Genomic DNA, 12,663 nt, shown 5'->3' with positions numbered 1-12,663 from the left:
CCCAATCCATTGTACCTACATAGTGGGAACTTTCATCAGTGGTTCTCAAAGGCTTCACAGATATTAAAAAGCCTCATGACAGCCAGGTGAGGCAAGTACGGGACTATACAGATATGGAAGCTGCAGCATGGATCAATAAAGTGACTTGTTAATGGTCACATGTTAGAAAATGGAACCCTAAGCATTCCAGGCCTTTTTCGTACCAAAAACTGTATTTTAAATTCCATTTCAAATATGAAGTGTGCTGTTTATATAACTGGTCCAGGCTTCTGTTAGCAGGGAGTATGCAAAATATACTTTTCCTTGCTCTAATAAATATCTGACTTTACTGAGGAAGTGACGATTAAGTAGAACATTTCCCTCTGTATTGAGCCACACATCAATTATTCCCTCTCGACTACCCAAAACCATACAGAGCTCTTTAGCCTGTCTGACTTATAGTACCTCCACTTGTTGTATTGCATCCTCTGTGTCGCCGATCTCAGATGTAGAGACTGATGGACAATTGGAATCAGACTCTAGACTGCTCTGGTTGGATGGGTTCCTTCTATGTCCTGGGGTTTGCTGTCCAAAAAAAAGATAGTACAATGTCTTTTTTACTAAATCATTCTAACAATTATGTAAATTACGTTTTTGGGATAGGGATCCTATCAGAGCGGGATAAGAGTATTGCACAAAAAGGGGATTTTGTACAAAAAGGAAACATTCACACTGCTTGTGTTTGCACAAAACCCCCTTGTGCAAAAATAGCTCGAATAGATTATGCAAATGAAGTGCAACAAAATGCTAATCAACGCTTCATTTACATACAAAACATCTAGGTATTTGCCGGCAGAGAGTAAGTGGCACTTTCTACTTAAAATAGTGGATCCATTTTATGGATCCAGTTAAAGCATTGTGTCCAGGACTGTAAAAAACAGAGAGAGAGAGAGAGAGAGAGAGAGAGAGAGAGAGAGAGAACTCCTTCCCCAAAGCTCTTACAATCTAATTAGCTGAACAAACAACCAAGAACTTAAAAAGTGTCTATGCACCAGACACACTAATGTTCTCGTGTATTTTTAGAAGCTATTTTATGCCATCTAAGCCTAGCTACCCAATTTGTGAAGTTTAGACAGACACATCTGGGTTTTGAGCCTAATCTTTATCGCAATATCCTTATGGCTTGCTTTCAAATATTCAGTCTTTGAACTGGTTATTCCTTAATAACTAATTATTTGTGAGGCTACTGCTAAAACTCTAGCAAGGCTCAATCTAAAAGTTAGACTTTTATATTTATGAAGCCACAATGATTTTCTTACAGTCAAAAAACACAGAGTATGTCTGTACTGCTAAAATAGAGAAAAGATTAACATTAATATCTGTTTATGAGCAATCTGCAGATTCTTGACCAAATGGCCATAGGAAGACATTTTCTGAATAAGTTGCTCCACATCTAATTTCAAGGTAACGCCCCCCCCTCAAAAATATCAACACAAACGAGTTCTATTATAGCAATGTTGTCATTGAATGAACTCAGCTGCATTATACAGATACTAATAATACACACAGGACATCAGAGGGTAGAAATAATGTAAAAAGCCTCTTCCATTACCTTTACAATAGTCATCTCATCCCTCAAATTGTCATATCTCTGCTCCAGCCTTGAATACTCCTTTACCAGATTCTGATAACGAGATCTCTCCTCTTCTAGCTCCTTCACCAGGAGATTTTCCTCGACAGTGTTTTGGGCAAATTCATCTTTAAAAGATACATATTGAACTGTGACATTCAGTTCTGAATTGATTTCTTACAGGCAACTGCAATATGATTTATAGCTGAACAAAATGCTCTCTGCCAAGAGACTTTTTGTAATCTTGCACTCTTACTTAGTGAAAATACTGTAACAAAGCTGTGGCCAGCTATGAATTTCATGGTTGTTACCACACTGCCCAGAACAGCTATTTGGAACTTGGTGAATGCAGTTAGAATAGATTTCTAATACTCCTGCTCCAAAAGCAAAGGTCTCTATCAGTTGAGTAAAGGATAATCTCCTTTAGCTACTAGAAATGCAACTTCTATGGTGCAGATGTGAGCAATCTGATTCTATCCAACAGAGGGCAGCAGCGCATATACAGAACATATTAGTCATATTACTGTATAGACATGCCTCATTTATACATGGTGTCAAGTGGGAAATCTCTGCACTCATACCACTGCATACTGTTCATGGTAGAAAAGAGGTAACCAAACTAGAAGTGATGGGTGAGAGAGAAAGAATCCCCAGTACAGAACTCTAGTATTGCAGGATTGCTCTACACAAAGTTGTCTTTGCTATTTCATACATTTTAAAAAAAATATCTACAGTGCTATTTACCCGCTGTTTCTCATAGGGCTTGTTGAATTAACAGAAGCACCACCTCCAGAATTGCATGTATACTTCCAGAAATGTTAATACGTCCCTACTGCTTAGAATGTCACGGACATTTTAAAATAGTTTATATTTACACATGAATTTATTTACAAGAACTCTTTTCTGAAACAAAATTTGTTTCTCCCTGTTATCTGAAGGTGAAAAAAATCAATCTGGCAACAGACAATATACCATTTATTTTTATACAGCCAACATTAAATTACCATAAATAAAAACAATTAAATTAACTTCTCAAGCTTTTGCACAGTGAAATCATTCATTCACAGATAGGAAACATTTGTGGCAAGTTTCACTTTGCAAGGAATTATGGACCTGCTCCTTCAACAGTATAGGATATAATTTCATAATAATTCTACATTGGAAACATGATAGAATGGGTGATGTAACAGACCTTTGCATTTCCACAATAATCTTCAGAAATTAAGAGTCGAATATTTATAAGCACTCTGGGTCAACTTACTTCTTCTCCCATTGAAGCCAATGGACGTGTTCTCATGTACTCATATCATGTCAACAGGAGCTGAGCTAAGACCTTAAGGATTTTTTTTTAAATTGGAAATTAAATGAAAATTTCAAACATTTCAACTAGCTCTAAAGTTTCTAATATTAATATACTCTCAATAATAAATAAAATCATGCTGGCAGATACCATTAGAAGGAGAGTAAATGGTCAATTTACTCCCCTACTACTTTTAAGTGCTGGGTTGAAATCTCAATCTGCTCTAAAGAGGGGTCAACATTTTCAAATATGGACATATCTAAAACAGAGCTGTCAAGTGATTAAAAAGATTAATCACAATTCGTTGTGCTCTTAAACAGCAGAATACCATTCATACAAATATTTTTGGATGCTTTTTAAAATTCTCAAATATTCTAATTTCAACACAGAATATCAAGTGTACAGTGATCACTTCACAACTACTGTTATAAATACGTGCATAGCAAATTAAAAAAACAGTATTTCAATTCACTTAATACAAGTACTGTATTGCAAACTTTATCATGAAAGCTGAACTTACAAATGTAAAATTATGTACAAAAATAAGTGCATTCAAAAATAAAACAAAGTAATACTTTAAAGCATACAAGTCCACTCACTCCTACTTCTTGTTCAGCAAATTGCTCAGATAAGCAGGAGATAATGCTGCCTGCTGCTTGATTACAATATCACCTGAAACTAAGAACAGGCATTGGCATGACACTGTTGCAGCTAGTGTTGAGAAGTATCTTTGTGCCAGATGTGCTTAATAGTCTTATGTCCCTCCATGCCTCAACCACCATTCCAGAGAACATGCATCCATGCTGATGATGGGCTCTGCTTAATAATGATCCAAAGCAGTGCATACTAAAGCATGTTCATTTTCATCATCTGAGTCAGATGCCAACATTAGAAGACTGATTTTCTTTTTTAGTGCTTCAGGTTCTGCACTGGAGTGTTGCTATTTTAAGACTTCTGAAAGCATGCTCCATAACTCCCCCCTCTCAGATTTTGGAAGGCACTTTAGATTCTTAACTCTTGAGTTAAGTGCTGTAACTCTTTAGAATTCTCACACTGGTACCTTCTTTGCATTTTGTCAAATTTGCAGAAGTGTTTATGTAATGAAAAACATGTGCTGGGTCATGATCTGAAATTGCTGCAACATGAAATATGTGGCAGAATGTTGGTAAAATAGTAGAAAACAAATTGTCCCCAAAGGAGTTCACTCACAAATATAATGAACACAGTATTTTAAAAATTAGCATCAGCATTGTGGAAGCAACCTCTAGAATGGTGGTCAAAGAAAGAAGGGGCAAAGAGAAGTTCAGCATATCTGGCACAAATATACCTTGCTGTGCTGGCAACAAAAGTAACTCGCCAATATCTGTTCCCATGTTCAGGAGACATCATAAATAAGAAGGGGGCAGCATTACCTCCCATGAATGCAAACAAACTTTTTTCCGTTGGCAACTGGTTCAGCATGAACTAGAACTCCCAGCTGGGAACTCTTGTACATTTCAAAGCTGGCATCCGCGAACAGCCGGGAGTCAGTGGAACTTCCCGTTGGCCCCGGCTGCACATGGAGTTCCACATTCCTCCTTTGAAATGTACAAGAGTCCCAGCGGGGGATCTTGTACATTTTAAAGGAGGAATCTGGAAATGCCTATCGACTAGTCAATGGAAATTCCATCGATTACTCGACTAGTCAATTAACTGTTACTTAACATCCTTAAAAGAGAATGTACTACAGTACTTATGAGGTGAATTAAAAATACTATTTCTTTTATCATTTTTACAGTGTAAATATCTGTAACAAAAGTAATATAAACTGAGAAGTGTGCACTTTGTATTGTGTTGTAACGGGAATAACTATATTTGAAAACATTAAAAATATTTAACAGATTTAAATGGCACTCTACTGTTTAACAGTGTGATTAATTTAAAACTGCTATTAATTGCAATTAATCATTGAGTTAATGCCATAAATGACAGCCCTAGTCTAAAGTTAAATATTGACTAAACAATCCAGGTGCCTAAATAACTGGATTGATTTTCAAGAGTGCTGAGCATTCAGCAACTCCCATCTACTCAATATGAGTTTCTGGTGCTCAGCACTTGGAAAAAAAAAAAAAAAGTATTGTTTAGGTGCCTAAATATAAATCTCAGAGCTTAATTTTTGAAAATTTAAGTCCTAAGATAGCTGGACTCAAGTGCATGGATAAAAGTCCATTGGGAAAATTCCAAAGATCCTGGCATGCACTATGCCTAATTCTAGCTAGCCAACATATTTTCCTATGTTTGCTTTTTTATCTTCTTTATCTTGCATCTGGTTATTACAGTGAGGGGTACATCATGACTGCAAGAAATTAATTCAATATATCTACCTCTTTGGGTTGTGTATGATGCACATGGAAAGAAAATCCTGTATCAAAATGAAAACTGAAAGGAGTCTGATAAAAAAAAAGTATAATATGTGCAAAGGTGGAATATATTTCTGTCATGCCCTGGAATTTTGCTTGTGGTTACTTCTGTAGTTCTCTTGCAGTGTACATTTGACTTAAAAATTCACTTAATTCGGTCATTTTCAAGATGCCATTTGTCACTGTCCAAATTGTAGTATTTGAACATCTCTGTTTTTAGGCTCCCATCTGTCAGCATTAAAGGGCTGCCCCTCCCATCACAGTCATCCTAATGAAATTCTGAGATGTAACTGACTGGAAAACCCCATTAAGGTACTATATTCCACATTTAATCCCTCACTGATTAAATCACATTCCTGTCTTGTCATTCTCTAGCAGTACAAAGAGAGAAGAACTGTTTGGACAAACACATTGTCAAAGAAATAAAGGATGCTGGAAGATTAGCACATTTCAGTTTACGAGCCATTGCTGGGGCATACCAGAGAAACTAATTTTATGAAAAACTGCTTAATCAATGTTTATTATAAAGGTTCTGAAGGCATAAACCCTTCTTACCTTCAGATTGACACAAGATTCTGTTAAGCTCCTCTTTTTCTTGTTTCAAAAGAGCATTCTCCTCTTCTAGGTCTGAAACCCTCTAAGGAAGAAACAAGGCAAAGTAATACTTCTCGTAATGTAGGCCAGTTCAAGGTCAGGTTCTTTTCATAGGGATTAAGTTTCACACTCGCACCCATTGTTGTTAGTTTTTTCTTTTTCTTTTTTTTTTTAAACCAAACAGATATTTCCTCTGCCATTTTAGAGCTATTTTCACTGCATCAGGATAAAGATATTAACTACAAAAACGAAGGGAGTTTATTCTCCAAGTAAATTGTCCCAGATGCACTAGTGTTTACTGTAAAAAAATCTCTGAATGCAGAAAAGGTCAAGTTGGCAAATGGTATCCATTTCATTGAATAGGAACACAAAACATACTAGTCACAAGGCTCCAACAAGTTGATTGTGTCATCCAAATACTGAGAAGCCCATGCTCAAAATTATGTAGATTTATACCTCTCAATATTCCATAGTTACTCCTCCTAAACAGCATCACCATTACATAGCAGAATAATTACAAAAAACAAAAAACAAAAAAAAAAAAAACCAAGCATTTGCCAGGTACAGATTTCTGTGGTGGCATAAATGCCATTTGCAGGTGTTAAAATGACAGGACTTGGAGTGCGAAGGAAAACATCACAGGGACATGCTGAGGACAAGTGAGGAGAAAAAGTATCAATGTTGCAGCTGTGAAAGGGTTCAGAAAGGTGAAGAGGATCAGAGAAACGGAACAGAAAAAAAGGAACAAGCAGAGCAGAAAAAGCTCACCCTTGTTCTGAATATTCTAAAAAGAAGGAAAATAAAATAATGCACGATATAAATAAAACAAGAAAGGTAGGCAGAGCTGGAGACACAACTATCCAAGCACATGTGTTACCAGCTATACAAGTATTTCAGCACACCTTACCAATTAACAGGGGTCTTAGAGATAAAGAGAAAGAAAATGTTCTCAGACAGAAAAGACTGCACAGAAGATTTAACTTTCCAGGTGATGTGTCTGTTTGGATCATTATACTGTGTTTATTACCATGGTGCCTGAAAAAATGAAATACTACATATTTCAAAATTTTTATAAGGTCTGATATTCTATGTTAATACCTATTCATTGAATTTTATATTTGGATTGTACACACTTTGGGGGTAAAGAGAGTCTTACTCCATTTTTACAGTAGCTATCATAGTAGGTTCCAATGCTGATCAAGGTCTCTAGATGTTACTCTAATACAAAGAGTTAATAAATTGATAATAATTCTTGCATCAAACAGTAATTGACAGAGTTGATGACTGTATTCACTGAGCACTAAGAACCCCTACCACAGGCTTGTTACCTTGTCAAAGAAAGCTATCAGATTGACTTGACACAATTTGCTCTTCAGAAATCTATGCTGATTGTTACCTATAACCTTATCAACACCTTCTAGGTGTTTGCAAATTGATTATGTGCTCTACCATCTTTGTGGATACTGAAACTAATGGATACAGCTGCAAACGAGACACACACACACACACACACACACACACACACACACACACACACACACACACAGGGTATGTCTAGACTACAGGCTTTTGTCGACAGAGGCTTTGTTGACAGATACTGTAAACAAAGCTTCTGTCGAGAAAGAGTGTCTAGACTACATCCAGTTCTGTCGACAAAGCAAGCCGCTTTGTCGACATGACAGTGTAGACACAAAGAACAGTGTAGCTGCAATAACGCCTTCTGTCGACAGAACTCTGTCGATAAAAGGCGTTATTCCTCGTAGAATGAGGTTTACCACTGTCAACAAAACTGCTGCGTTCTGTCGACGTTATGTCAACAGAACTCAGTGGTAGTCTAGACCCAGGTATAGTTTTGTCGACAGAAGTCCACTTTTGTCGACAAAACCCTGTAGTCTAGACAGACCCAAAGGCATGAATTTTGCTGTAAAAAGATCCAAAAGCTGGAAGTTGAATCATGAATTAGTTCAGGAAATATCGATGGCCCGTGTTATGCAAGAGATCAGAGTAGATTATCACAAATTGTTATTCTATGAATTTATGAAAAAGCTAAGTATTTCTACTCTGAGAACTGGAATGTGTTTTAGTTTAACTACACAATTTTATGGGACTCTAGCACCTAGTGCCACACCTGCCAAAGGACAAATAGAGAAAGTACACAAATTTATACTACAGAAATTATTGCACAGCAGAGCCCTACATTACAGACTTTTAAATCTGAGTGAAAAATATTTCCAAAGGCTAAAGTACTTGTTTTAAGCCTTCATCCCCCTGCTCACAGTACTATCTTCCCTTTATGAAAGTAACCCATGAATGCTAGGAATGGAAAATAGAGATTTTGCAGCCTAGGGCTCAACTTCAGTTGGACAAAACAGTACACAGATGAGCTGCCACAATAGAAACCTGCTTAGCTAAAAGCTATCCTTTATCCTCGAGAAACCCAGAATGAAAGCTCTTTGGTATCAAGACTTAATGGGTCTTGTTTATTGCTTTCTTGTCTCGATATGAAAGAGAAATGGGAATTTATCAACACTTGCATTTCGGAGAAAAGTCCACTCAGTGCAGGTGTAGGTAAACAGAGCACATTGTGCAGTAGCAATGCTGCAGGAATTTCTTCTCTTGTTGGAAGTCTCTACGTACAACCCGTTTCCTCTTGGGCTAGATTTCAAGAGAGCTCAGCTCATATTTAGGTACCTAAGTGAAGCGGCAAAGATTTTTCCAAGTGTTCAACCCTCAGGCATCTCCCATTGAGAACTGTCTATTTTACCTATTTGCCTGTTGGGGGCTGTGAGACGCTTAAGCAGTTTGGAAGATCTGGTCCTTATTTGGGAGCAGTCTTGAAACATGGCCCCAATTATGAATGCTCAGCATTTTTGAAAGACTAGCTCTTCCGCTGGAAAACGATGTCAGGATTGTCATAAAAAAACCTGTACTAGCTCACAAATCACCAGATAACTCTGCTGCTTACCTCTCAAAATATACAAAGAACTGTTAAAGGAGATGCTGATCATGTGAACGAGATGAACTATCCTAAAGTAGGAACATGACCAAGAAAAGTAAAAAAAAAAAGTAACACTTAGGAACAGATTCTACAGTTAAATTGAAACTGAAATGGACTTTCAGTGGGGGAGGCCTAGGTTGGATATTAGGGAAAACTATTTCACTAGGAGGGTGGTAAAGCACTGGAACGGGTTACTAGGGAGGTGGTGGAATCTCCATGCCTAGATTTTTTGAGTTCCAGCTTGACAAAGCCCTAGATGGGATGATTTAGTTAGTATTGGTCCTGCTTTTATAGCAGGGGGTTGGACTCGATCTCCTGAGGTCTCTTCCAGCCCTAGGATTCTATGATTATGTCATCAGCTGTCGCAAATCAAAAAATCCAAAGACATAGTCAATTGTATCTAACTGAAAAAAGAAGTCATCAAGTCATTTTAATGCTAAAATCCAAAGAGATTCCTTGGTGCCACATGAGAATACCCAGGGTGCACACTGCTATAAGGAGGGGGAGTCATTTGTCAAAGACGTGAAGTAAGGTTCATGACACCCTTGTATGATAGGGAATTATCAGGGCTGGTCAAAAGTCTTCAGCAACATTTTTTCCAATGGAAAATAGAATGACAATTTTCGCGGACTGCGCCCACTCCCTCACCCCCCCCCCACACCGCTGTTTTCTGTTCCAGGTCGGGGGGGGAGGGGAATTAAAAATTTTGGCCCAAACGTTATTTTTCTATGTTGGCAGTTTTTAGTTGTCACGTGGCATTTAGCAATGCACTTCTGATAAATGATTGATGTAATCTTACTTGTAAGTCACCACAAATTTCTCTGGCTTCAGTAAAATAGAATAAAACTCCCTACTTTTCCATTGACAAGGAACTTGAGGAAGCAACAGGAAGCTGATTTTCAGTGTGAGAAAAAGGTGGTGCTGGTGCAAGGAAAGAAAGGCCACATTCTGAAACTGAACTATTCAGTACATGGGTAAGTACCAAATATTCCTCCTGCTCTAGGCAGTGATATAACAAGGTGAGAAGACCCCCTATGTTTTTGTACCGCTCAAGTGACTTCCCTGTCTACTATTAAACTGAGCCTCTCTAAATAATTAGAGTGAATTATAATAAAAAACAACAAAGAAAGGATTTCCCCCCAACGGTATCACTTCCTTAGTAAAGCATCCTTTGAAGTTCTGATGCTGTTTGCTGTAGCTAGTTAAAGAAATGTCTCCTGTACCAAGAAGCAGAGTTTTTTAGAAAGTAAAAACACTGATTTCCCCCTTTTCATGTCTAGGTCTGGTACAAACAAGAGCTCAGCCACACACAATAAAAAGAAAAATATCTGTGATTGCTTTCGCAAATAAGGCAAAGGTGAAGAAACTGTGCTGGCACTAAGCATCCTTTGGAAGAATTTGTACAGATTGAACCTCTCTAGTTTGGCACCTTTGAGACCTGACTGGTGCTGAACCGAAGAATTTGACAAATCACGGGAGGTCAATATTGTCTAGCAGCATTACCAAGACTTCCACTGCCTAGTGGGCTCTTAGAAGAGATTTAGGGGCAAATGAGACCTAAATAACAATATAAAACTCTTAGAGCCAGGGCTGGTGGCTGTAACAAACTTTATTGGACCATGGAAGCTTGGCCACACCCATGCTAAGTGGACATCCAGCTAACTGAAATTATAACAGACCCCAGCTGTTGCTGGACCATACAGAGGCAGCAACGGAGGAAAGCAAGTAGTTGAGTACTCCACTCAAGTATCCAATAAGCTTATGCTTATCAGGTAGTCGAGTGCTCACTTACATCCCTAGTTCGCAAAGGGAGCTGTTCTGGATTATTTTATTCCAAATAACTATTCCAGTCCATTTCTCTGTGTCAACAAGCCCTAAGCTTTTCCCTATAATAGTATTACAGGATTTCAGCAACTAGAATTAAGTGGAATCATCCTCATTAAGCGGAACCACCCTCATTAAGCCTGTCCACCAGTCACAAGTGCCACTGGGGACTTTGGAGATAAGTTATACTCCGAGACCTAGATCCTCCAATTTCCAGAGCAACCCAGATATGTTACATAGGGAACTAAATCAAGTGAGGGACTTCTGAGAGGAAGGTAATTTCTAGCTCTCACATAAAGCTCCCTGTAGGGTATGTCTAACGTGGCATAAAAGACTTGTAGCATGGTCATGGCTGGCCCCAGGTGAACGGTCTTGGTCTTACAGGGCTCAGGCTGCAGGACTAAAAATTGCTGTGTAGATGTTTGGGTTGGAGCCCAGGCTCCAGGATCTGCCCTGCTTGTGGGGTTGTAGCTCGGGCTACATGCAAGCCTAAATATCTACACATCAACTTGACAGCCCCAAAGCCTGAGGCCATATCAGCTGACCTGAGCCAGCCCCAGTTGTCTGACTGCTGTTTAGGCACACCCTTCGGATTGAACATCTCTGCTCACACTACAGCACTTTTCTTGGCCAAAAGCTCAATACTGGCAATAATTCACATTACTCCAATTCCAAGAAGAGTAGATTGCTCAGGGGTCATGACACAGAGGGGCAGAAAGCAACTTCTGCCATTAGAGCAATACCCAGACTCAAATCCAGCCAAGCTGGTGGTACTGAGTATTGTTAAGAATGGCAGACTGATCGCTTGTGGGAAGTGATTTGGCAGCCTCAATCCAGGACACAGGGATCCGCAACAGAAAGCCACCATGATCAGCACCCCTAGCAGTTTCATAACAGCTGCAGAGATGGCAATGAACAAGTCCTTGCTCCCAACAATGTCTCAGAACATGGTAATATCCTTTCAATAGTTTTCAGTGCCCTCTAACAGTGCTCCCTGCATTCTATGCTTTTGAAGCCACCAGAAACTAGCCAGAGCAGAGGCAGGTATGTGCCTAGTAGGGTTGCCAGATGCTTTCACAAAAAATCCCGAACGTGGCAGGAAAAAAACTGGTTGAGAGAGGAAAAAAAGGAGGGGGGGGGGGGAAAGAGAGGGCCCTTCCAGCCAAGAAAAACAGAAAGTTTTTTTTTTTTTTTAACTGGACATGAACAACAGACTGTCTGGGCAAAAACCGGAGACCTGGCAACCCTAGTGCCTAGGCCTCACCCATTTGTGTCATTAGCAAACACAGTTATTTGGGGCTGAACTGTGCATGGGCAGGTTCTTCATCGTCATAGTTGTGCAAAGCTGAGCAGACACTAATCCAGAATGCCCAGGCCATGGTTAAGGCACACAGTTAGGGAAGCTTGAACTGTCACCTGCTCTCTCCCCACTGTATGGATAAAACAGTGGACCTCAGTTAGTGAAAGGGTGAAAAAAGCAGGACTTTCAAAAGTCTCTGAAGGAGTCTGATGCTGCGCTCTCACTGAAAGGACCACAGTGATTTTGAAAATCTTACTCCTTAGATTCTGAACCAAAATGTCTGAAAAAAATCACCTACCTTCCATGGAGCCTACATACCACTTGGAAAGCACATGATAAACACTACACATACCTTTCGGAGTAGATCTTTCTCCTTATCATAGGTGTCTTCAATAATCTTCCTTTCACTGTGGGCTTTCTCGAGCTCCAGCCTGAGGCTCTCAATCTCTTTTTGCAAGTTGACAAGCTGGTTGCTCTTCCCCTGATTCTGCCGATATTGCTCCAGCTCCTTCTTCAGCTTTTCCACATCGGTGGAATAGGCAGAGGTAAGTGCAGAGAGCTGCTCATTCAGGTGCCTGTATTCTTTGTTCTGCAAGCCACGACCCAGAAGAAAAGAGAAAAGGAATATGTGAGCATGAC

General features: G+C 39.1%; 1 protein-coding gene across 2 annotated transcripts in view; it reads right to left on the bottom strand.

The window, feature by feature from the left end:
• MYO5B (myosin VB) overlaps window positions 1-12,663 on the bottom strand; it is a 328,229-nt gene that overhangs the window by 58,216 nt on the left and 257,350 nt on the right. For both annotated transcript variants that reach the window (XM_075932680.2, XM_075932681.2), the window contains exons 22-25: window positions 12,377-12,613; window positions 5,864-5,945; window positions 1,592-1,737; window positions 445-564 (exon numbers count right to left, since the gene is read on the bottom strand). In XM_075932680.2, the coding sequence (XP_075788795.2) occupies window positions 445-564; window positions 1,592-1,737; window positions 5,864-5,945; window positions 12,377-12,613 (585 nt within the window). The remainder of the gene's footprint in view (window positions 1-444; window positions 565-1,591; window positions 1,738-5,863; window positions 5,946-12,376; window positions 12,614-12,663) is intronic.

Source organism: Pelodiscus sinensis, chromosome 6 (assembly GCF_052426305.1).
Source record: "Pelodiscus sinensis isolate ZL-2025 chromosome 6, ASM5242630v1, whole genome shotgun sequence".
In the NCBI taxonomy this organism is placed as follows: Eukaryota; Metazoa; Chordata; order Testudines; family Trionychidae; genus Pelodiscus; species Pelodiscus sinensis.
The sequence above is the reverse complement of the archived record's forward strand: the minus strand, read 5'-3'. Positions and strand labels throughout refer to the sequence as shown.